At 37.5% G+C, this 25,767-nt stretch overlaps 1 protein-coding gene across 5 annotated transcripts in view; it reads left to right on the forward strand.

The window, feature by feature from the left end:
- RAPGEF4 (Rap guanine nucleotide exchange factor 4) overlaps nt 1-25,767 on the forward strand; it is a 141,162-nt gene that overhangs the window by 78,411 nt on the left and 36,984 nt on the right. For 3 of the 5 annotated variants that reach the window (XM_052675641.1, XM_052675643.1, XM_052675644.1), the window contains 9 exons: nt 8,088-8,141; nt 8,405-8,511; nt 10,364-10,485; nt 11,936-12,119; nt 18,222-18,306; nt 21,266-21,326; nt 22,061-22,137; nt 23,166-23,312; nt 24,025-24,140. In XM_052675641.1, coding sequence (XP_052531601.1) covers nt 8,088-8,141; nt 8,405-8,511; nt 10,364-10,485; nt 11,936-12,119; nt 18,222-18,306; nt 21,266-21,326; nt 22,061-22,137; nt 23,166-23,312; nt 24,025-24,140 — 953 coding nt within the window. The remainder of the gene's footprint in view (nt 1-8,087; nt 8,142-8,404; nt 8,512-10,363; nt 10,486-11,935; nt 12,120-18,221; nt 18,307-21,265; nt 21,327-22,060; nt 22,138-23,165; nt 23,313-24,024; nt 24,141-25,767) is intronic. The other 2 variants (XM_052675642.1, XM_052675645.1) reach the window with 2 other exon arrangements.

The raw sequence follows: 25,767 nt of genomic DNA on the forward strand, positions 1-25,767 counted from the left end.
CAGAGCAGCCTTTAACAATATTGGATTGAGATTCCTTATGACAACTGCAGCCACACCTCTACCAGAATATCAGGAATACTCACAGTGGTGTTAACATTTTCTGACATTTTATTCAATGCATGCAGTGTAGTTGTAACAGCTGTTTCATTGTAGTAGGGAAGTAGAAAAATGACAGGAAAATAAGAGATCATTAGGCGTGTTCTGGCTTTTTTTGTGCACTGGTCATAGTCTGTTTCAATATTCTTTTTCTCTTTGACATTCACAGTGAGGTATCATTTTTGGTAATGGCTGAATCATTTTGTGCTAAGAGGGATAGGCATTTACAATTTGTCAAAGAAATGTTGTAGAAGTGCTAAATAATGCAATTTCAGTTTAACTTTCTAAAGTAAATTTACTACACTAATAGTGTTCGAGATTGTAAAGGGACACATTTTCCTGTTTATGCTATTAATGCATTTAGATTGCTAAAGAAAAGCAATTTTGGAATGGACTTTAAAATACAGCTTAATTTTTACATTGCGTTACATTTAGACAATGTAGATTTTAAAAGTTAATATTACTCTGAATATTTTGAGAGTAGACCATTTACTGATAGTATGCAAAGCATTTTACTAAGAAATTACTAGCATTCCTTTCCCCAAAGAGGAAAAAGTGAGACACAGTGCAATGATGTGACTTGCTCAAGGTCATGCAGTCAATTAATTCTAAAAATGAATAAAACTGAGCTGTCTTAACTAGTGTTCTTGACAATTTATACTAGTCTATTTAGTTTAGTTAGCTTGTACTTAGTTAAACCTCTGGGTGATTAGATTACAGTTGCTGGTTTTTTTTGAAGCTCATATGATGTGAAACAAGCTTCTGTGGAGGTTCCATGGTTTTATAGACATCTTTGTGTCTCTGTTTTCCTCCACCTATACTTTGTTTGGCTTTCCACTTCTGCTGCTTATAGATGTTTCTTAAGAAAGTATGATCATCTTTTGTGAGCATGGGTAACTTGATGATGCTTCAATAATACTGATTTAGAGTGTTTAGAAACTAGCTACAGGTCAATTGAATTCTCACAGTGTTAGCTATACATAAGTGAAGGGAAGAAACAAGTGCTTTTTCTGTGTAATTTGTCCTTTGCTAATCACAAAGCGTTGCTGAATCAATGACAGAGATGGCAGGAGGTTGGTCGTTGTCGGGTTTGGATTTTTCCAGTTATGAGACCTGAGGAAGCGCTTCGTCCTTTGACTATGGATGCTGTTTTGTGGAGAGTAGGCAGTGGAGAGCGCAGATTGGTTCTCCAGCTGCTACGTGCCTTTGTGGAGAGATGCTATAATATCCAAAATGTTTCCGGCGTGGTAATAGTGCCTGTGTTTCTATTTACACTTCTATATTCCAGAGCAGGGTGAGGTCTCCCTGGAGCTGTGACTGCAGTCTGGTGAGACTTGGGCTCAGCGCTGGTGCTGTGTCTCACAGTCCTGCAGGGCTGAGGAGAATCTGTCAGAAATGCCCAGAGCTGGGCGTATGTGCCTAGGCTTATCACTGATCAGTGTATCAGTAGGTTATACATAGGTCTGCTCCCAAGATCCAGCAAAGGCTAACTGACTCCAAGAATTCCTACAGTGTTAGTTATATATTCTGTAAGGCTGAGATAAAAAATGCTTTTCAAACAACCTTTTTACAACTGGATCTTTCACCAGCTGCTTCTCTGATGTTTTTTAGCAAGCTGCTTTCTCCACATGGATTGTTTTACCAAAAACGTATTAGCAGACACGATGCAGTCTGCACAGATGCACTATTTCTGCAGATAAGACAACTGACTTAGGTTGCTCTATCCAAGATCACTTTCCATCTGGAAATGTATTCTCACTGCTATGTTTCTGTATGCTTAGTCGTATACCTGATACCTGATTACTCTTTACTCTCTACTGGTGGAAATACTGGTTTGTTTTGAGAAAAGAGTCATATTTGGATTTCTTGTCTATACTCTGGGTATGAAATAGCTCACATAGCTAACGTTACAAAACAGGCAACTTTTTGAAAAGAATTCTATGGAACTTGAGAAAGACTGTAAAGAATAAAAGGAGAAAGTGTTGCATAGGAGTGCTGTGGGGACTTCTGTTAGCTTTCAGCTCTATCATACTGACTGTCTGCACTTTCAACATTCTCACTGCTGTGAGAATGGTTTTCATATGTTTTATTTTTTCATTGGTAAACAAGGAAAGACATTGTTAGCCTTTCAGGATGCTTGTAAGCAGATAGTTGAGCACCATTCTAAATTACAGGCACCAGACAACAGTTGGAACCGGTAAGAGCTGAAGATGCTCTACTTCCTGAAGTATGCCTAAACAGAATCAGATGCTGTGGGCCTGACTTGAAACTCATTAAGTCAGTTACTTCCCAGTGATTTCAGTGGGTTTGGGTTGGACTCTAAATCACCAAGAGCATTAACTTCCAGTGGTGTAAAACAAGGAAACGTCTTAGTGATGCTGCTGTTGCTGTTGATGCTGCCACCTTTCAACTTGTGTGTCTTTTGTCCTTTGTTTTCTTTGGAACCTGTGCCAGCCAGCAGTAAAACAGATGTCATTTGCAGTTCTTTTCAATGCCCCAGTTGTAAATAAGGGATCAACGGTCCTGTGCAGGTTTATCTGATCGCCCTAGTAACCTCACACACCTTATTTAACTCCAGTAAATACAGAAATTTGTTCTCTGCTTAAGATGATCTATACTGAGGTCATGGGAAAGAAACATGATTCACTGACTTTTATTTTCTTTCTTTTTTGTTCTTTGCAATACACATTTCCTACCTTAACATTTGAGAGTAAAAAGATTCATGTTGCTTAAAAAGATACTAATTCATATGTAAAATCTCAGAAGAAACATCTCTTTACAGGTACTTAAAGGGAAAGTATTTTTATATGAGATGTCCTTGGATTTTTTTTCAGCAGATATGAACAACAAATACAGATGTCATGTTAGGTCTCTATTATTGTTATTCACTGTATTGTTTAGTTGTTTATGTGTGGTTTGCTCATTGATGTAGGAAGCACAGAAGTAAAGGAAACTCATGCCTTACAGATTGCAATCTAAAGCTCATTTCTTCAGAGGTTAGATGTGTGCATAATGTTAAACATTGGAATACTGCTGTTTAGATTTGGATGCATGAATATTTGAATCTTCAGAGGACTGCAAGCTAAGATTTTTACTCCTCTGCTTCAACCCAATTTAAAGAGAGTTTCTATGATTGGCTTCATGAATGGTTTGCTTGAATGTGAATTCATAAACGTACAGAGATTGTTTGTCAGCGTTAAACTGAAAACCATTTTGCTTTCTCTTTCTACTTCCCTCTTCTGACACCTGTAGTCCCCTGTTCTCTACCGTCCAGATCCATCTACATCTTCTTTAAAGTGGCAACAGCAGATCATAGTAAACTGTCTGAGGGCACAAATTGGAAAAGGGCATGAATTAGCTAAAGCTTGGCACTACTGTGGCCAAGAGATAATTTGTTAAACTATTATAAAAGGTTTGCAAATTAGAGGTCTTCACCTGATAACTTTTCCTCTGATTCAGAAGTCCTGGAAAATGTGATCAATAGACACATGCAGGTGCTTTACCCACATTATTTCTTCAAGAATCCAAGAATGTGTGAAGAAAGTAATTAAACACACTGTACTCTGCTGTTTTATGGGGAGAGCTCCCTCATTACTTCTTAGTGCTTTCTAATTATCCCTTAATGGAGGATCCAAAATTGTAAAGACTTGTAAAACTTGGGCTTCAACCAAATTGTGATAATTATTTTGATTCCTTGCAAAATCCAGTTTTTCTGATGGGAAGTTTTTATAGGAGCATTGTATCTGCTATTAATGAATTGATATTATGCTTCTCTGTGTTTGAAGTATGACTTGCCTTTCTATTCCAAACCCAGTCCAAACCATATGGTTTCATTTATTGCGTTTCATCCTGTGGTTGGTGCAACCAAAGCTCAATGCAGTATCTATGAGAAGCTGCAGCTTGGGCAGGCAAGTGGTTCCTTGGTGGCTGCCTTCCTTTCTTGAGACCAGTGTAGTTGCTTGGAGGTTTTGTTATTGATCATCTCTTTCAGCATCACCTTCTGGCCGAAGTACTTTTGGACACATAAAGGTGTCCTTGAAAACTGCATAGTGCTACAGAATATAAAAGATTTTTAGGAAATCATCTAGTCCATCCATGAGCCACGTGCACAACTGTACCTGTCACTCCTGGCAGGCACCCTGTGTATTGTCTCAAGCCTCCAAAGAGGAATGAGCCTTATCTCCCTGCCAGTGTGTGCCAGTATCGCTGTCTGTTCTGTTAGAAAAGCTTCACTGATGCCTAATCTGAATTCTTTCTCACAGCAATTTATACTCTGTTTTCTGATCTCTACGCAATGGACTAGGTCTGTTCTTTTTTCTTTTTAAAGACCTTTTAAATATGAAGAGTTTGGTGTTTTTTAAAATTGCACTCTATGACTTGTCTTTTCTGTAACTAAACAACTTCGATTGTTTTTGTTTGTGTTGTGCTTTCTCATAATTCTTGTTGCTGTTCTGTAAATTCAGTTGGTTTAGTTGGTTTTGAAATTACGTATCCAGACAAGACACAGTGCTTTAGCTTAGGTCTTATCTAGATTCACTAAAGCAGAACTGCATTATATATCTAATCAGCCACTGCATCCTCATACTGTATTTGTCAGTCTCAGAGTAGTATGGCACTGGTTAATCAGCTCTGTTTAATATCTGTTATCAACCTTGTTTTTCTTTGAAATTACTGCAAAGACATTTGTTCTCTACTCTCTTTCTATAGCAGGTTATGTCTACTTCAGAAAAGTGATCAGTACTATCTGTGTTGCATAATAACATCATGTATTTTCAGGCCAGTATCAAAACTGTAACAAATTTATAAGCTTGTTCTCCAGTGAGTGTGCAGTCCACTCCATCCTGAAGTTCCCTGCAAAATCAATCACTGTACATTCTGCTTCATCCCACGCTAGTAGTATCAGATATATGACATGTTTTTGAGAACACTTTTCAAAACAGACCTTTAGTATGACTGCCTGCTGGGAAGTACTTCACTAGGAATTGCTTTTAAAATGGAGTTTTTCAACTGGCTTTGCACCTATTTTGTAAGAATTTAATCTGCCTTTTGTAGAAGAGAAGATCATATAAACCGACACCAGAAGTTTTGCTAAATTAAGAGAGGTGAAAATCTACTGGTTCTTTCCAACCCATCAAAATTGCTGGATGGAAATTAGATCAGTTTGACATGATTTCTTCTTGATTAATGTATATCATGTGTTACTCAGCTCCACGTTCTTTTCCATCTGTTTACAAATGGACTTTTTTTTCTGGGAAGACAAGTTAGGCTGACATGTCTATATGCTTCAGTTCCCCTAGTTTTGTATCTTCTACTGCTTAGTCTGCAAGAACTCTCCGAGATGAGTGCCGATAGTTCTGAGATGGCTGCAGCTGTCTTTGGTTCATCAAACTTTTCAGATTTTCTGCATGTAATTCTCCAAAGCCAGCCAATTTGAAATTACCTAGTTGACATAAATTTTCTCATCCATTCTTTTTGTTTTTTCAGGCTGACATTTTAGTCTCTAATTGTGCTACTGTGCTATTAGGGATTCTAGCCATCTCTCTGCTGCTTATCTGTTTAATGAAGACTGCCAAAAAAAACAACAAACTGCTTTTGGACTTTCTGAGTTATCTGACAACAGATTTCCTTCTGTTGAGCAAGCAGATCAATACTTTTCCTTTACTGTTAGTGTACTTCTGGAACATGTTTTGTAACTCCTTAAGTCCTTAAGTTTTAGTTCACTTTAGTAAACTAGTTTTAGTTTAGCTCCTTAAGTTTTAGTTTACACTTGCCATACATTTAGTTTTCCCTTCCCATCCTCCCACCCCTCCCCCAGCTTCCTCTGCAGGCATTTTTTCTTCCCAACCCATTTTTTTCTATTTTGATGTTTTTATTTCCTTCAGAAAGGTGTTGATACTGGATCATTTCATGAAATCACCTTCATCCAAGACACTTTGTGCTTTTTTAATTGGTCCTTCTGAATTAGTCAGAATCTAATGCAGGAGAGCAACATTCCTGCTGCAGATTCTCGTGTTCTGATTGAGCTTTTACCTTGATTTCTTTACTTTTTTTTTTTTTTTTTTTTCCATGCTGCATGCGTTCAGCTTGAATCTTATTTCTTCAAAAGTTCTCTCATATTCTGTTTCGATTAGAATAGGAGGTTTATTGATAGTTCTTCATTAATCTTTGCTTTTTTTCAATGACTGATTTGATGCATTTTTGTTGTAACTGAATGAAAACTCACTACAGAGTAAAAAAGTGCATTCATTTTCACTAGTCTAGTGAAAGAATCTTTTATATAGTCACTATTCTAGAAGAGTCTTGTATTTTTTATGTTACATATTTTATCTCTCCTCTGAAGTATGTTCATATCTGGAAGCTAGATTTTAGTATATTATGCTTTGTTGATTAAAAAAAGTCTATTTTAAGTATATAGAATTTAAAAATACTTTTTACATGACTTCAGTGCCATTTTAACTTATTAAGCATGTATTTCCTTCAGTCTCATTGAAATTGAACAGAATATCAAATCATTTTAAAATAAAATGGAAGCAAAAATTATTAATGCTCGGGGTGATGTCTCTGAATTTGTCATTCTTATCTACATATTTGAAACCTTTACTTGATGGTTTTGTTTGCATCAGAGGCAAATTACAAAAGATTCTTGCTTATTTTAGTATGTTTTAACCCTAAACAGACTGACTAAAGAATGCTCTGCACAGGTTCAGATCAAATATCAATGTTCCGCCCCCTTTTTGGTGGCAGAAACTTAACTGAATCTTTGAAAAAAGAGATTTAGATTTAGTATTAAAAAAACCAGAACCATAATTTTTCATCTACAGGCCTCTCCATGCCACGCTTCTTATCTTTATTGATTTCTGTGGCATGCTTCCCTCATCTTCCCCTTCTCAGCTGACCTCTAGTCTCTTGCTGCACTCCTAGTTCTAGCACTATCTGGTTTCCACAAGGCCTTTGTTACAGCATTAAAATCCTGTTTGAGTTAGCAAACAGATGCCCATCTGATGGACACCAGTTCCTGGCAGTTCAGCAGTGCTTAGCGTAGAGGTGCAAGGTGTCTTTGCCACAATGCACAGTCCTGCCCTGGCAGGAGACTTCTGTGTTAGGTGCAGACTGATGTTGGTGACCCCAGAGCACCAAATTCAGCCCTTGTATTGTGCCACACTGGAAACATATTTGGTCCTGTTAACTACTATTTGCAACATAGCTGAACGTTTTCCCAACAAGTCTGAGGTGGCTGCTGAAATTCAGTTTTGTTTTCCCTCCATTTCAAGAGTCATTTCAACCTCTGCTTTCTTTTTCCATTCATCCTGTAACGTGCTTCCTCTCCCCCTCTGTTTCACCTTCTCCTCTTGACCCTTCTAGAGGCCTGGCCATTCACTCCTCCTCTTGCAGATTTAAGTCACCTGCTCTGCTCTTACTTTTCTTTCCCTAGCTCCATTGTTGAAGTCACTACCCAGGCCTCTGTGAGTGGTCTGTGGGCTCTTGCACTTCAGAGGGCTCTGGTAAGCAGCTGTGAAAATGTTGCTGACAGTGTGTGACAGTTTAGGAAAGACATAGTGGGAGCAGAGCTTTTCCTTCATTCCTGTTCATTTGTTATGCCAGGAGAAGAGAGCTAAATAGAAATAGGTGCTATAGGAGGTAAGAGTTTCTGAGGTGGGGGGGAGTGATGGTAGAGACAGTCATGTGCAGAGAAATGCTGTTATGCCCACAGGGGACTGAGAGTAGCAAGCAGAGGAGCTAACCCTGCCTTCACAGCCCCAGCTCTGGTCCGGTGTTTGGCCACTGAAACATTCATTAGCACTTCAGAACGCTTAGAGTTTGTTTATTCATCTTTATTCATATCATGGGTTTTACAGCTTTTTTTAGTTCATTTTGTGGTAGTTTTTTGGTGTTTTTTTTTTTTTGTTTGTTTGTTTGTTTGTTTTTAAGTGTGTTTATTTTACCTTATTGTTCTACCTTTAAAATATATTTAATTTAATTTTATTTTTCAGACACCTCTTATTGACTCTCACATCCCACATCGTCCCTCTAAAACCATTACACAGGTAATAGGACACAGATGTGCTGTAGAGACAGGCTGCTAAATAAATAGAATCAGCTGACCTCATGCCTTTCTTAATGTGCTAATTATGAGAGACTTAATGTATATGATATATTGCATTGCTCCGCATAAGTAAGCATTTACACAAGAACTTTTAATTTAGGGGGAAAAGAATTTGTATTTTGTCTTGCAGAAATCAGTACAGAGACTGTGGAAAGATTTAAATGTGTGTGTCTTGGTCCCTTTTTTTCCTCCATGATCACCAAGGTTCCTTCAGAAAAGATCCTCAGAGCTGGAAAGATTTTGCGGAATACCATTCTGTCCCGAGCCCCTCACATGATAAGAGATCGTAAATATCATCTGAAGACTTACAGGTGTGTGAGCTGATTGTATAGAGGTCTCTGAATTTTTATGCCTGCCATCCTCTGATTTGTGATTTAAGCTTTAGCACACTCTAAGGTCTCAAAAGGTCTGAAATTATCCTGTGATACTATTTGAACTTGTATGTTATGAGTCTTCAGTGAGCCTGGTAAATCCTTTCTGAAGTGATTTGACTGGAAATTGAGTCCACAATTCTGAACAGATCGTTCACTTAAAAAAGCTCTTCCAAAGTTAATAGCATAGTTAGCTGGGATATTCTGTGCAAAATGTAGATTCTGTTTTCTTTGTGTGTTGGTGAGATGTAATAGGAAAGCTCAATTAGATTGTTACCGTACTGATTGCTCCAACGAGGTTGCTCATTGTGGAACCTGAAAGTTCACCTTGTGAGAATCGCTCCTTATGTAGATTTTCTGCCCTATTCAGTCGCCTTTTTCAGTGTATCGTCAGGCTCTCTTATCTTCCTGCTGGTGGCAGCACTGTCTTGTTGTAGTGGGATAACAATGGCACTTTCAGAACAGCAACCTGACTTTAGGGATTCAGTTTTTATCTACAGTTGCCTTAGAAAAATGATCAGTTAATTTTAGCGTCTAATAATGCATAAATACCTTATGCATTATTTGGTGAATATTTAAATAAAAATTGATTTAAAACCTCTGTGTATGGCCTTTTCTAAATAGTAAATCAATACGTTGCTGATTCACTTTTAAAATAAGTGCATTGATTTTCCATATTAGTGTCCAAAATATATTTAATATTGTATAAGGTATTTGGAGCTTGTGTGATGATCTGTCATGACATGGCATTGGCTCATTGTTTTAGGACAACAAAAGAGCAAGTGTGATATATGAAGACTTATGCTGATCCAAACAACTGCAGCATTTTATCTTGTACAGAACTGGGGAAAACTACACTGTTATCCTTGTTTTTTTTTTTTAAATATGGAATTTCAAAGGTTAGATTGTATCCAGGTGAGGAAAAGTTTTGTCATCAAAATGGGATGTTAATTGCGAGAGCGTTATTTAAGCTACATTGCAATAGTTTCAGTAACATCTACTTCGTTGGTCTCAGAAAATGAAGCATGAACTGCAGAACCAGGCTGTTCTACATGTCATCAGTTATAGATTTGTGCAGTTTTGATCACGTTACTTTGCTTCTGTTCCGCTCTCTTAGGGTGTGTTAAGACAGAGAATTTTACATAGTGACAACAGGCCCCCCCCCCTCTTTTTTTTTTCTTGTTCCTCCCCAACTCCACTTTGGCACTCTGCAGAACAGCTTGAGGCCTGCTGCTGTTCACCTCCAGGTCAGTAAGGAGCTGCAAGGTGACTAGAACTTGGAGTGAGAGAGTCTCAGAAACACTGTAGACATACAAACAAGTGCCCTTAAGTACAGTGTAACCAGAGCTTGGTTACAAATTGAGGAAAATCCGCATAATACTCACTCTCCCTGTAATAGGCAGAGCTATTATAATGTTAAATGTTTTCATGCAGAATGCTGAAAAATTGGAGGCTTTCGCTATCCCATTGTATGCACAGCAGATTTCCTCTGAAATATGGGTTGAAGGTTGTGGCACCAATGCTATGGTTTTGACCAAGTGTTAGAGGCTCACTCTGATTATCTGGATGTTGTATTTCCCTAAATATTTCCTGGTCTTTGGAGCAGATTCTCTCAAAACTTAAGTGCCTTCACTAGTATTTCAGACATATAGGCAGAGACAGTGTCATTGTCTTCTACAGTGAGATATGACTAAAACAGAGTTTGAGGTATCACTATTATTGGTAGATACTGTTTATGATCTCTCTCTTGATTAGTACCCTTTTCATTCCTTTCTGTTCATTTGTCCTTCAGGCAATGCTGCGTGGGGACAGAACTTGTTGACTGGATGATGCAGCAAAGTACTTGTGTCCATTCACGAAGTCAGGCTGTTGGCATGTGGCAAGTATTGCTGGAAGAAGGCGTTCTTAACCATGGTAAGTTAAAGAAATTCAGAGCCTTGACTAAAATTTTGTGAATGTGTCCCACCAGTCTTTCTGTGGATTATTTTCATGAAAAATAAAGTGATCATGAGCCCAAATGAAAAACTACAAATAAACCTCTTCAGAAGTTTGATTTGCATATACAATATACAGATGATAACAATTGAATCTTGCTACCAACATACCTTTATAATTTATGAAAATATTGAAAAGTAAGTGAAACTGCAACATAAGAGTAGCAATTCTAATTAGACTTCTTATTACACTGATTTGTGATTATGTTCCAAAAGCTGGATATCACCTGAACCAAAACCAAGATGTATATTGCCGTTCATAAAACTGATCTTCACTTCCAAATGCTGCAAATTTTTAACTTGACTGTCAGTATTTTGGTTTGCTCATATCCATAATTTTGGGATGATTTTCAGTGGTTTTTGAATGGTTCCCAAATTCAGCACTCCAAATATCCCAGTGCAGAGATCTAGAATTTATGCTAGCTTTCTGATTGTATTTTACATTGCCTCGTGGGTTCCACTTGGCAGGATTTACTAGGTAGCAGAATGTTATAGCCCTCCAAAGTTCAGCTTTCTAGAGCAGCATTCGTATCTGAAGCTGTGTTTGTACAGTTTTATGAAGTTCAGAACAGCAGCATATTACAGTATGCTTCTAGTCATTGTCTGTTGTGTTTCCCACATCTCAGGGAGAACTTTACATTCTGAGAAGAGAGATTGTTTCCACCATTTCCTTTCATAAAAGGCTGTAGCTTACGTTCCTGCCTAATACTGTCTTGAATTCGTAGGGTCAAGCTGTTGCAACTGCATCACACTATCCAGCTCAACACACCATTCTGACTTGCTTGGAAGACCAAGAGTTTGTCTTTTGCTGTGTCACAGACTTTCTTTAGCAGTCTTCCAAGAGAAGACTTACTCTTACACTCTCCACTAAGATACAGGTCAATGATTTTCACTCTGATATTACATATTGATGATACGTATTACTGGAACATGATTTTAGCTGCTTCTTGGTTTGCTACTTTTCAGCCCTGTCTGAAACAGTTAAGATGTTCATGCTAGAGTACAACCCTTAGAAATTATTGATGCATCTATTCTCCAAGTATGAATTGTTTGCTTAAATGAAATGGTTTGAAACAATGAGAACTGAAAAAGTTCTAGCAAGAAGAATGTGTGCACGTACATACATATACACCCACAGTGTGCATATATAGAAATATTATGGAAAGTATTTGTTGTACACAGTTTAGAAATGTACCATCCAAATTATATAATTCAGACATGTGAGAAATAAATGTTGCTCTTGAAGTTTCTAGGAGTTTTCTTTCCCTTCCTCACAAATATGTCTGCAGCACATGCAGTGCTATGCAGATTTCTACAAAGTTAATTTTAGAGGGTAGAGTGAAGTGTCTGAAATGTTTTGTTGTTTTCAGTGGACCAAGAACACTACTTTCAGGACAAATACTTATTTTATCGGTTTTTGGATGATGAGCGTGAAGATGCCCCGTTGCCAACAGAAGAAGAGAAAAAGGAGTGTGACGAGGAGCTACAGGACACTATGCTGCTTCTGTCTCAGATTGGGCCGGATGCTCATATGAGGATGATTCTCAGAAAACCGTAAGCAGATTTGTAAATTAACACTGAACATAGACCTTTCTTGTTACAATGGGAGATGGGAAGGCTACATGTATTACCAGGTATCCTTTAGCTAGTTATTTCATTTTAGTGCAGGTTTACTCAGCCTCTTAAGTTTGTTAGTCAATGCCAAGAAATTTCCAGTCCTTATTCATAAATTAGAATGTGTATTAGCATAGTCATCAAAGGCTATGAAAAATGCAGCACGTAAGTTTTTATTCATTTCAGAGTATCCCTAAAAGTAAGGTGCAAGTTCCATTAACACTTTCAGTGCTGGTATGCCATTCAGTTAACTACACCACTTTCAGTTGTTACCAGTGCTTGGATGGAAAGGTTGTCAGCACAGTAAGTGCCTTTCAATTAGTCATCATAGGGAGCCCTTAATTAATTTCATGTTTGGTAGAAGTTTATTGAATTGAGAAAGTCTGGACTTTGCCTGTTGTATTGCACTAGCAAGGTGTAAATATGATTCTGTGGGTTTATTTTCATTGCTTTTTTTTTTTAAAAAAAAAAAATATATACGTTTTCTATACCTAGGCCACAGAAGATGTCTGTCTAACCCTTTCATTGCTATCAGATTATGTCTTCTCACTCACTGGTTGGCTAACTAACCATCCTTTCAGCAGTACATTCTGCTCACATTGAACACTCTGCAAAGCCTCTTCTTTACAGGCAGCTTTACAGTCTTCAAAGCAACCAATATCATATCTGTTCAACCTTCCATTGAAAGCAGTCTCCTTATTATGCAGGTAGTGTTTAGGGGCCACTGAAGACATACTTTACTGCTAATTAAGTGCACTGAGAATAATGATTTACTTAAGGTCATCCTCACAAATGATTTACTTGTAAGAGTCACATCAAGAAAGGTAAGTATATAAAGCTGGATCCTACTCCTTTTGAGGCCAGTGGCAAAGTTTGTCTTTGTTCTGGGACTGGCTTGGGCTGTGGCTACTGTGTAGGAGAAATCTTATGCTAAAAATGTCTTGAATCCATCTAGCACAACTGCTTGTTCTTGTTCTGTTTCTATCTGAATCCTTTCCCTGCTCTATTCTTGTCCCAGTGCTGTCTATTTAGATCATAATCTTATTTGCAAGGTGAGTCAACATACTTAGGAATACAGGTTAGGTGGCACCCTGACAAAGGCATTGAATTTCAGGAAGTTCAACCAGGTATTTGTGCTCATAAAAGTGGGTAACCCTACTGTTCCAGAATAGTTTCTCTTTCCTACATTTGGTAGAAGTCTAGTCCGGGACAATCCCTATCACACAAAACACATAGACAAACCAGTCTAGTGTGTATGTAAACTACTATAGTGTCAGAGAAGTGAAGTATTTTCTCCTAACAAAAGTATCCTGTGCACTCTCCACTGAGGAGTGAAAGAGGGCTGTGAGTAGATGCTGGTCATCAGGAGACTATGAGCAGCATCCTGCATGCTGTGACTTCATTTCTGCACCGTCTCCTTTGCCTCAGGCAGAGTGCGGGTTGGATCTTAGAGAATTGCCCCCTTAGGTCACTGTGCTTTCAGCTGCCTACTACATTCTCTTTCCATCATGACTTTCTGATCAGCCAGTGTAAGTTTACACTGGCAAGATCAGAGTTGATTATCATCTGCACTCCTTGCAGAGTTGAAAGGTTGATATGATGCTGTGAAAAGTATCGCTCTCCCCCCTGTGTTGTTACTTGCACAGCATCACCTGAAAGAATATTCATAGGAGATTTTTCATGCAATATACTGAGGGGAATTGTGTTTTCCCAAGACTGACAGTCATCTGACATTTTTCCCTTTCTCTGTCCCTGTAAGTGCTTATTTTTGCTGCCCTTTGCTCACAGGAGCAAGTTTGTACTGTCAGGCACCATATTAACTACTCTTCTGGTATTCAGTTTACATACGTTATGACCCTTTTAGTTGAGAATCCAGTCTGTGCTGAGGTGCATCAAAGCTGCTGAAATCCCTGTGAATCCTCAAAGTCCTGCTAGTTTTGACTAGACACCATTACAGCTGCCAAAAGTTCAAGGGATGGTCAGGTCTTCAGAGATTGTAGCTGCAGGTGACCTGAACAGGACCACAATTTTTAAACTGGCACAGCTGCCTTTTGTAGCAGTTACCATTTCCGGAGAGGTTGCAGAACTTTGATAATTACCATGAAGGAAATAAGACAATATTCTTTGATGAGAAGATTACTTTGAGAATTTGATTGTATAATGAAGCTGTTGCTTTGAAAGGTACTTTCTATTGTTCAAAATCTGAAAATCTCTAGAAAAAAGTGTCACTTGTTTTGACAGCCGACTTAAAAAATTCTCTGTTTATTACATTAACTGCAGCATTTTAACTGTCAAAGAATGTAAAAGAATGTTCTATAGTTTAAAAAACAGAATAGAGCTCAGGGAATTTTTTTTTTGCAGGCTCTTGTTGCTATTGAGGGATTTTTTTTTCCCATTTTTTGAAACACATACACTGTGAATGTGAAAACAGCTTTTTGTGAAGCAGCAAATACATCTCTCTGTTCCCTTGAGCAAGGTGCAGACCTCGCACAAGTCACTGTAGAATTAACACAGCTCTTCCTCACAAGGTTTTCAATCCTCCAGTGTGAAAATACAGGCTGAAAATGTATTCTAAGTTGATTTTAATAACATTCAGGTATAGCTAACCACATGGTTACTCCTAATTAAATAGCATACTATTGTACAAAGCTGAACATGGCGGTAACAGAAGTCTTTAAGGAGAGTGTGATGTTCATTAGAAAATGATATTTAACTAAGATGGATTATATGTTGTGTTTTAATACAGTCTACAGTAAATTAACAGTGTGGTGGAACAGTAATTCTCTGTCATATATTCTTGGTGATTTCACTCAGCAAATTTTATCCTAAGTACAAAGATTTTGATTCCACATTTGATTTGCAAATTTTAGTGTCACTTGCAGAGTGAAACTGAACAAGATGCTAGGGAGATCTGAACTTAGTAATGAATGGCATAAACACATATATAGTAACAACTTAATTACTGTTAGTAATACATAGTTTTTTGAAGATGCTCTTAAAAATAAACAAGATCCATTCTTTTGTCTTGAAGAATTTTTATTTAGGCATCATTTTACACAGCTGTCAGTAATAACCATACTGAATTTCTCCATAACAACTATATTATGTTCCATAGTCCTTGATGGGGTTTTCTGACAATGACATTGAATAAACCAAATGTTATTTGTGGTGCAGGTAAAACAGTCTTTCCACATATCAGTTCAGTGATATTTGCAGGTATTATTTATGACAAGTATTTGTATCCAAGGTATTTATGGAGTTAATCAAAGGGTACTGATTCAAGTACAAAGATTATATAATTAGCTTTCATGCTAGAGTAAACGAATGTTCATTCACTTCCACGTTCAGATGCAGCTGGTGGGCAAAATTATTCGTCTCCTATCCAGACTTTGTAGTACTTGCAGGCAAAACTTGTACTCTGAAAAGATATGCTTATTTGACATACAATATTATGGGGCCTCTGATCTTTTCTATTGTTCTTATAATCTGAGAATTTTCTGGTTAACAGCGTAATGAGAAATAATCAATGATATTTTTGTATGTGCATAGTTTATCAATGGCAAAGTGCTATGTTGTTGTCAACATCCTAGTCACAGAGAAGCTCAATGTCTCTGACCTTGATAAATTCTCCAAACACTGAACTGTTTTTATTGATCACTTAATACCACCTGAGTTCTCCTGTCCATTAACTTGTAGCCTTGTTCTCTGTCTATGCCGTTTATTATCCTGTCTGTAACCAGCTATTGCTGTTGAAATATGTCCCCTGCTGAAACTAGGCCTTTACACAGCAGGATCTTACAAATCAACATCAGTGGGTCACCACACAGGTTTTACAGAAGCAGTGATGCCTAATATCTCTCCATGTGACATCTGCAGAAGCAGATGTAAAGAGTGGGTATATCCAGTATGGATTGTCAGTCTTCCCGATGTGCTAACGCGGGGCACAAGTGGACATACTGAAAGAAGAGCGTACTCTTTTGTCTTGACAGAGATCTGATGTAGTTGGACATCATCCATTCATATGCTAATCTCATGCAGGAATTTGTATATTCAACACACTATCTTTTCCGTTTTTCAAGACATGCTGAATTTGCAAGGATGCAATAAAATTCATGTTGTTACTTCCTGTGGAGAGAACTTTTTATTAAAATCTTTATCTACAGTTTCTTACATTTCCAAGGAAAAGTGAATGGTGCTAACTTATTTTTCTTTATTTTATACTTAATTAAGCTGTTACTGCTCCATATAAATCACTAGGAGTGGCAGCCTTGTAATTTCAAGCCAGATTTAGAAATAGAAAAGAATGAGTCACTAGAGGGCACAGCAGTACCGGATCAGATTCTATTTCTTCCTAACCGTATTCTATTCTGTATGAAGAAAGAATTTGATCCAAGGCATTTTGTTACAAATTGATCTTTCATCTGGCAATAATAAGTGTGTGTCATTGGTAAATGAAGAATAGATAAAAAATACAATTTGCTTGGCAGAGAAGAGGTCAGTTGTCCTTGTATTTTCTATGACTTGTCAGTATTTCTTTCTTCCAAAAGAAGTCTCTGTCTAGCTTATTTTGTAGAAAAATGAAATACAGCTGCAAAGTGGCATGACTGCCGGATGCTCTCCCTATTTCTCGCATGATCTAGACAGACTGTTGAACCAAGTGGATTTTACACAGAAAAACTGTGGACCGCTATATCCGGGATGATTCTCTTGATCCTTTAGGTGTTGAACTCTCCTGTAATATTCTGTGAGAAAGATTTTGTGTTTCAGATCCTTTAGTACTGTCCAGAAATTTGTCTGTCCTACTAATTTGTTGCAGTCCTCAGAGCATTTGTTCTTTTTTTTAGGAATCAGTAAATCTGCTAGTGTATGGCTCTGCAGAAATGCAGCTACTTAAACCACACCGAGAGCCTCATTCCTTGTTATCCTATGGGAAGAATATTCCTTTGTTGATGCATGCGTTTTATTCATGGCAGCATCTTGTGTTTCTCAGTGAAAGAAGGTAGAAAAACTGAGTGGTCCTTACTTACCTGTGTGGCTGAACAACAGCACTCAGCATTAACTCTGGAGCAGGTCATTTGATGTCCACTGGGATGCACTGCTTACTCCTGGAATTTGTGCAGCAGAAATTCAGACGTTCCTTTACAAAGCACTACAATTGTCCATTTGCTACACCTAATTAATGCCTCGTGAAAAATAGTACAGGTCTCATCCAGGGCTTTGGAGTCCTTTTGAAAGGAACAGGTCTTTATATATAATTTCTGATTTATCTGACCATTTTACATACAGAACGCTTGATTTCTTCAAGAAAGCTGCCAAATCAGGTCTCTGTAAGGTGGTTGCCATGGTGAATGAAGTAAAGGTGCTTAGGGGCTGTATTGTTTTCTGTAGCCATATGGTGCACACCATATTTGTGACTGAAATGGATGTCATGTCCTGGTGAGCAGTAGGCAGCAGTCAGGGTCATTGGCAGTGCTCTAGTACTCAGCGACAGTGAGCTTCAACAGCCCTGCTGCTGCAGGAAAGGAACATGTGCTTCAATGACTTGGTACAACTGGCAAAGCTGCTGCTGTTTAGACCTAGTAAAAGAATGATAGGTTGTATAACAGAAGCTGGGCACACACCCCTGCAGAGCAGAGTGCTGGAGGTGGCTCTGGACTCAGAATGGCCTATACATACTCCTGCGTGGCCTTTTTTTCTTATCCTGAAATGAGTGTTACTCTACATCAGCTTGGGCAGTAATATTAAAAGTCAATGTATTTTTTTTTTTTAGCAAAAAAATCTGCCTTTTATGAAGATGTAAAAATGTCTGAATGAGTTCCTGTTCTTGTCTTGGCTTGATGTGATACTTATTCTTTTTCTCTGCTTCTGCAAAATGCATGGTTTAATTGAGTCATATCCAGCATACAATTATGTTTTACCTAAAAACGTAACCGACATATTCAATAGACTATACAGTAGCGTTATGGGTTATTTTGTACTTCTCTGAAGATTTTATTTTGGGGGTTTATTGCATTTTGATGTTCTTTTATCTTCTGTCTATAGGCCTGGTCAGAGAAGTATAGATGATTTAGAAATTATATACGAAGAACTTCTTCACATTAAAGCCTTATCTCATCTTTCTACTACAGTAAGTGATTTTAAACACATAGCTTATTTCCAATAGGAAGTTTGAATTCGTGCATTCAAATAGGAGCTTCTACCACCCTTCCCATTTGTATTTTTTCCATGCAATGATGGTATTCCCACCTGTGAGTACCACAGATCTAGATTGTGTTTGGTTATTAGCTAAAATGATCTTTGTATGTTTCTGTGCAGCCCAGAGCTCCCTCACCTGTTGCAGGTGCCTCTGTCTGGGTCCAAATGTGAGTTTAAATTGAGATGTGTGGTATCTGACTTCACACCTGGGGTTGTGATGCTACTGAATTTCAGCAGAACAGACGTTTGATTTTTGAACTTTAAGAAGTCTTGTCTTGAACTGGTTAGGAGAAGGAATTACATGGTACAGAATGGTATTCTGTGAAGTGCTGGCTGTTGGAGTCTGGTCCTAGATTGAAGGAAAATTCATCACATGCATTCCCTCTGAGTGGGCAAGAACAGTACAGAAAAGCAAGAATGAATTATGTGCAGAAAATACCTGGAGGAGAGAATGCAACTGTTGAAAGTCTCACCAGCAGTTATTCACTGTAAGCAACTGAAACAAGCTAAACAACACTTGGTAGCAGCAAGCTTTTAGTGCTTTCAGAAAAAGAAAGCCAGTCAAAAGGTAGACTTATTTTCGGTAACAGCTTCTTTGGAAGCTCTCGATTTCTGCTAACTTGGACTGATGGAGATAATTATGGAACTGCATTATAGATAGTATTCTGTGCAAAAATGTAACATATGGGCAATGTTTTTCAAACAGAATATACACCCAGAATTGGTAACTGAGGTAAGAGGGAACAGCCAGCCAAAATCCTTATGCATCTTTGGAATATGGAATAAAAGGTAATTAAAGATTTCAGTAAGAAGCTGTCCTAAACAAGATACAGGGAGTGGAGAACACTATTGATGCTACAGATATAACCAAGACAAAAAAAAAAAAAAAAAAATCAACAACAAAAAAAAACAACAACATATATTCCCACATCAGAAGAAACTCAGATTTGAGGTTAGAATTCAAAGCAAGAAATACGGCAAATGATACGGACTTCAAGAAATACTTGGCGTTTTGAGAAAATGCAAAAAATATGGTTCTTGTATGTTTCTATTAAGAATTTGGAAACGGTGGCTTATTTTTTTGTCTCATGAAGTAAAGCAGAGGACGGAAATCACTTCTTGCTTGGAGAAATTCTTTAGAGGATCAATAGGCAACATTGCTCCCATGAACAGGAAGATTAATGATCAGTCAGCTTGAAAGCAAATTATAAATGCTTATTTGTTTTAAGCAAGGCATAATTCCGAAAATAGTAACTTTTCTAGGTAAGCTACAGGCAGCAGGAAGTAAAATGGATAAAACTCAAGTTCGTGGTAGTGAACTAATCCATGCTGGAGAAGTCTGTGAACATGTATAAATGAAAAACAATTATGTAACATAGTGTTAAAAACAAATCAAATCCTTGGCTTCATCAAGAGGACTCATTCACTGCAGAGACATGTGACTGAAACAACTGAGATGACATCTGGGGATACATATGGGATGTGAAAGCTCTCCACAATGTGCATAACAGTGCTAATGGTGGCATATTCCTGACCTTATTAAAGCTTCTTTGCCTTTGGGCACAGGATATAGGCGAGTTGTTGGCTTGTTATAGAAATAACAGGCCTGCAGGTTTGTTCATTTGTCAGTGCTCTAATAAGGAACGTCCAAACTCTCTCTATCCCTCTTCTTACACATAGTGCAAACAAGGAGTGCTCTGTGCAGTCTATCAGGAAGGAGCTCGGGGAGAGATAGCTGGTGTGGAATGTTTCTGCTGGGCACCCAAGCAAGGGTTTGGTGCATGCTGTTAGGATATCAGACCCTGAATTTGTCTACTCATTTTAAGAGATACAGCCACCATCTAGTTATCTGCATTGTGTCCAGAATTTGAGGGTTTCTGCCCAAAACTTACTTAATGGCCTAAAGATTATCCATCTTGAAATACAACTGTTCTCAGATTAAACATATGGGAGAATGGTGTGAAAACACTGCTACTTAAGTAGATGTTGGAGCCAGCTTTTGATTTGTATTTGGCTGTTTGAAGTTACCTAGTAGTCTCTCTGAAGCAGCTTATCACCAGCTGATATTCTCTGAAAATAAGAATCCCTTTGCCTGGTAATTGGCCTCAAAGTCAGTGGAGACTCATGGTTGTGTGGGGAGAGAGATTAAGCATACAGAAACACTCAAGATAATGTGAGCTTTGCAGTGCTGCTGTTACTTTGTGAAAATAATGCCAATGGTGTTTTTACAGCGAGAAAAAGCAGTTTCAAACAGCAGCTTTCTCACTAGAAATAACTTCTCTTTTAATCAGAGTCAATCACACCAGAGTAATAAAAACCCAAAGAAGAACAGGTGGATGTCAAGTGCAGTGTCACATTCTGCAGTTCTTGGAGGAGGTGGTGAACTGGGCGTTTTGTCTGTTTGGGCCAGAGAGGGATCTCAGCACGTCCCGGATGGCTGTGCCTCACAGCTTGACACAGCAGAAGTGGCCAATTTAAATCTGTAGGGGGAAGATATTGATTTCTCAGGGAAGAACAGGTGTACCACAGAGCCCCATGGAGTAACTGGCAATTGCTAGCAATCTTTTTTAATAGATTAGCTATTAGTGGTTACGTTTTTCCATCATGTTAATTTTTAATATGGTTTCGTTTGTATTTATATGAAGAAAGATGTGGATAACTGTCTAAAGGGAGCCCTTTCCTGAGTCATTTGCAGGGGGTAAACACAGAGCTTGTGAAATGAAGCCAATCAGTTGGGAACAGGAGCCTGAGAGAAGCAGGCAACCGCCTGACTGCATGACTGTATAAGTGCTGAATGGCGCAGAGGAAGGAGGAAGAGTGGTTGGGTTATACTGTATAAAACGTGGAAGGATGAAATACATCTGAAAGCTATAATTTCTCTCTATTTCAAGGTAAAGCGAGAATTAGCAGGTGTCCTCATTTTCGAGTCACATCCCAAAGCTGGAACAGTCTGTAAGTAAAAAGAGTCCTGTCAGATCTTCTTTCTTATCTGTGGCACAAACGTTTGTGTTCTTAATGTTTAAATGACAAGAGAATAAACTTACATGCACTCCTCAAACTTGACTGGCAGTCGATGTTCAAAACCTGTATTAGGTGCTAATTTAGCCTGCTACCCGTTGCAGGGGTTGTAGCAAAATTAAGTCTATAGTCATGGTTGGATGTTTACAACACCTGTGATTTGGATGAGTTTGTATCTGGAATTTTGGTTTGGTCCAATCTTTATTTAAAATGTAATTTAATGTTTTCTTTGTATCAAGAAGCCATCTTACTGCCCAAAATAAAGGACATAAAGTGCATGCTATTTATACTAAAAGGTTTTACCAAATGAATGTCAAATTCACAGCTGCTAGACAATTGGATTAGAACACTGTGCTTCTGGTGGGATCCGAGTCTGTGTGTTGACTAGAAATTGGTAGTCTGATATATTATGGTAGAGGAGTTGTTGCAATTGTCATACAAAATAGAAGTAGTCTTCATGTCAGCGCAATAAAATAATTCCTATATGGGTGTGGTTTTTTTCCATAAAATCTGAAGGCAGTGGCTTGTTAAATCACAAGATGACCTTTTTCAAGGCAATCATGAATATGTCTGTAATAGTTAACTTGAGTTTTATTGAATGCAGAATCTGGCCCATTTGTGTTTTGAATAACTATATTCTGACCATAAAACTTTTCTCTCTTTTGTAGTATTTAATCAGGGAGAAGAAGGTACATCTTGGTACATTATCCTAAAGGGATCAGTAAACGTAGTCATTTATGGCAAGGTACATCTTTCAGAATTCTTTTTTATGTAATTCTCATTATTGAAATTGTAAGAATAAACTATGAAGGAATGCACTTTAATTTAGAGTAGAATTAATTATCTGAGGAAACAAATCAAGTGTTGTTTTGTTAAGAAATGATCCACTGGTTTCTTTGACTGTGCTTCTAGTTGATTGCTATATGATTTTGGTATATATTACACATATTCCGAGTATAATTCAACACAGTGACATCAGTATCTTTAGAACAGTGTCATTTGCTGGAATTCAGGGAATTAGCAGGTTTGCATCTCATGGGGGTTTTTGTCCTGTAACTTTTACCACCATCTTCTCTTACATTTATACCACTGACTTATCACAGATGTCAAGTATGTCTGATGAGCTGCTCTGTGGCTAGAGGTTATCAAGCTGAACGTGACCCTGCCAAATTTATGTCACCTCTTCATTTTGATAAAGTTTCAGTCTTAAAAGTATCTCTACTGAATTTCCTGTTTATGAGAGTTTTGTCAAGGACTTTGGTATGCAACAATCCCTTGAGTCTTTTAAAAATCCCTGTTTCTCTACTAATTTCTCATTCTGTGAATGAGAGTCCGCACCAAGCATTTCACCAAAATCTTGCACAAGAACTAGTGAATTTCACAGAGCCAGATCATCCATTACTGTAAATTCAAGTAAATGGCTTTGCACTATCTGGAGATATGATGTTATGTACTGCAAATTTGATTTTCTTTTTCAGCGCCTCCTTGAACAAAGCAAAGAACATCTTTCTGTCTTGAGAAGGGCTAGAAGAGTCCTTCATGCTGAATGTAATTTCAGAGAACAAGCCAATTCTTTTCTATTCTTGTCTTTCTTTAGTAATAGTAATAACCAGTTATCAAGTATTGTTTCCTAGTCATTATTTTGGCTGTTGATTTCCTGCCAAATACATTTGTTTTGGTATTTGATTGTGAAGTCCGGTGTTTGTATAAGGTTTTTCAATAGAATCCACAGTAATGATGGGTTTCTGCATATAAATGTTTTGCTCTGTGCAGGGTGTGGTGTGTACTCTACATGAAGGAGATGATTTTGGCAAGCTAGCACTTGTGAATGATGCTCCCAGAGCAGCATCTATCGTTCTACGTGAAGACAACTGCCACTTCTTGAGAGTAGACAAAGAGGACTTCAACAGAATCCTTAGGGTGGGTGTGGGAAGGTCTGCTCTGGCAGCATGATGTCAGAACTTGTAAATCTTTCTCGATTTTATCTTATTTGCGTGGATATATTCATATCAACAACCATGTTTGGAGTGTTCTCTAATTACAGAGCAGAGATGAGACAATCTAGAAGATCAAGCAAAGAATAATAATTTTTCCTGCTTTTTGGTTCCTACCTCAGCCATGAAAACAGAAGCAATTGGACTCTATCTCTCACATGCCTGTAAATCTAGAATTTGCTTAGTGCTGAGTTTGTCTTTGATTCCAAAGTGATCTCCCATCCAAATAGTGAATAAAACAAGATCTTATCTCCCAAACAGATCAGTGGTAAACGTACTAACTTACAGGTAGATGTACAGATGTTTTTACTATAGGACTCTAAAAAGATATTCTCAGCTTAATTTTACAGTTATTAAAGTCAGAACAAATATATTCCAAAATTGAGCTGTAATTCTGTAACTCAAACCTGCAACCAAATACAAGCTGTTTTATGATCATTCATAGTATAGAAAGTAAAATACACTATCATCCTGTATTGGAATTAGAGCATGCCTAGTGATTCAGCAATTAAATCAGCCCAGACAGAGTACCGTGCTAGAAAAATGATACATTATTGTGTTTGAGTTGTGCACTTTTTCAGAGTAACTAATCAGCCAAATCCGTGCAATTTCTTTCTTAATATTAACTTGTCTTTCAGGATGTGGAAGCAAATACTGTGAGGCTCAAAGAACATGACCAGGATGTCTTGGTGTTGGAGAAGATCCCAGCAGGAAACAGAGTTTCTAATCAAGGAAGTTCACAGCCTCAACACAAGTATGTTACCATTCACTATTTTAGATGATTCACTTTTTCTTCTGTATTATTAACCAAACAATAGCATATCTTCTCTATCTATGGAAGAGTGCAGAATATATACAATTTTCTTTTATTTTTTTAATCATAAGCCCATCACTTGTCCCACAGTGCATAATACATCCATTTCTAGCCGTACACAAATTCTATGACTTTACACAATAATTCTGTAAGGATCTCACTGTAAATACTTATCTCATATAATAGCTTCTAAATAGACTACACATGGAGAATGCTGAAACCCCATTAAGCAGAGCTACTGTGTAAAAGACATGAGGAAATACATTGTTTTATCGTTAAGTGCAGATATATTCATTCTGGATTTTAAATTCTGGATTTTAAGTGTTTTATACATACTATTTATAAACAAATGATGATTTGATGCAATGAAAATCGCACAGTTTATCTTACAGAACAGGTTTGCACTGTAATAAAAATACTCCTTATAGTTTCTTTACTTTCTTTCTGAAAGGGGAAAAGTACATTTGTGTTTGGATGCTACTGTGATAAGAATGGACTGAGGCTATTATAATTCCAAATGTTGGTTAAACCCCCAAAGGGTTTGTAATTGCCTTATTTACAAGTGGATGGACAATTTCCTGTCACATAATCATTTTCTTTAGAAAAGAAATTTGAATCCTTCACTTTTTTCTCAAAAAAAAAAAAACACAACAGAAAAACAAAAAAAAAACAACAAAAAAAATTGATTTACTGGGGGGATGTTTTGTGTTTCTGGGTATAGATTTTATCTGATCTGGGATTTCACATAAGTATTTTATCTGCAAAATTGAATATAAAGTTATGTAAAGACTTTTGAACAGTTAAATAAACCATTCTTTATATTTCACACATTTCATGTATTTCAGAAACTACCATTTCATCCTTCACTTGATCTACTAGAAAAAAGATCAAAGAAATTATATACTCTTAGGGCTAATTTTTCCTCAAGTTTCTAGGGAAACTTGACTGCAGTCAGTGGATTTGCTTCTACAGCTGATGTGCACAGTAACTTGATCATAAACTTAAATCCATTTTCTTTGACCAAATACATGTTTTGAATACTTTCAAAAGTGACAATTTTATTTAAATGTATTTTAAATGGAACTTTCTTTGCAAACTCTTTGCACCAGCATTACTTCTATTACTTAACATTTTCTTGCTCAGCATTTGATAAAAATAGCTGGAGACATTAATGGTGGCAGGTTATTTTACAACTTACATTTCAGGACTATTCGCAGGTAAGTAAGAAGAATTCATTTCTGTAGATATTTTACGCAGGTGGCCAGCATTTGGGTCCCATCAATTTGCTAGTGAGGGAACTTTAGCTGATAACTATGACAGTGAACACAAGCAACATGAGAGAGGAAGTTACTTAGAAAGCTCACTGGCTGCTTTTCAGCAGTCATATTACTTTGTTAGCCCTGCATAGGCAACATCTTTTTGTTTAAAATCTTTCAAAGTGAGTTAACTGACTTGAAGATGATTTTTCCTTTTTTTCTTAATAGGTAGAGTAAATGGCTACTTTTATGCTTGAGAGTCCAAATCAAAGTTACTGCTGTGTTCGGATTTCTAGAATGTGTTACTGGAG

The sequence above is a fragment of the Tympanuchus pallidicinctus genome, unplaced genomic scaffold (genome assembly GCF_026119805.1).
Source record: "Tympanuchus pallidicinctus isolate F22 unplaced genomic scaffold, pur_lepc_1.0 scaffold15, whole genome shotgun sequence".
NCBI lineage: Eukaryota > Metazoa > Chordata > Aves > Galliformes > Phasianidae > Tympanuchus > Tympanuchus pallidicinctus.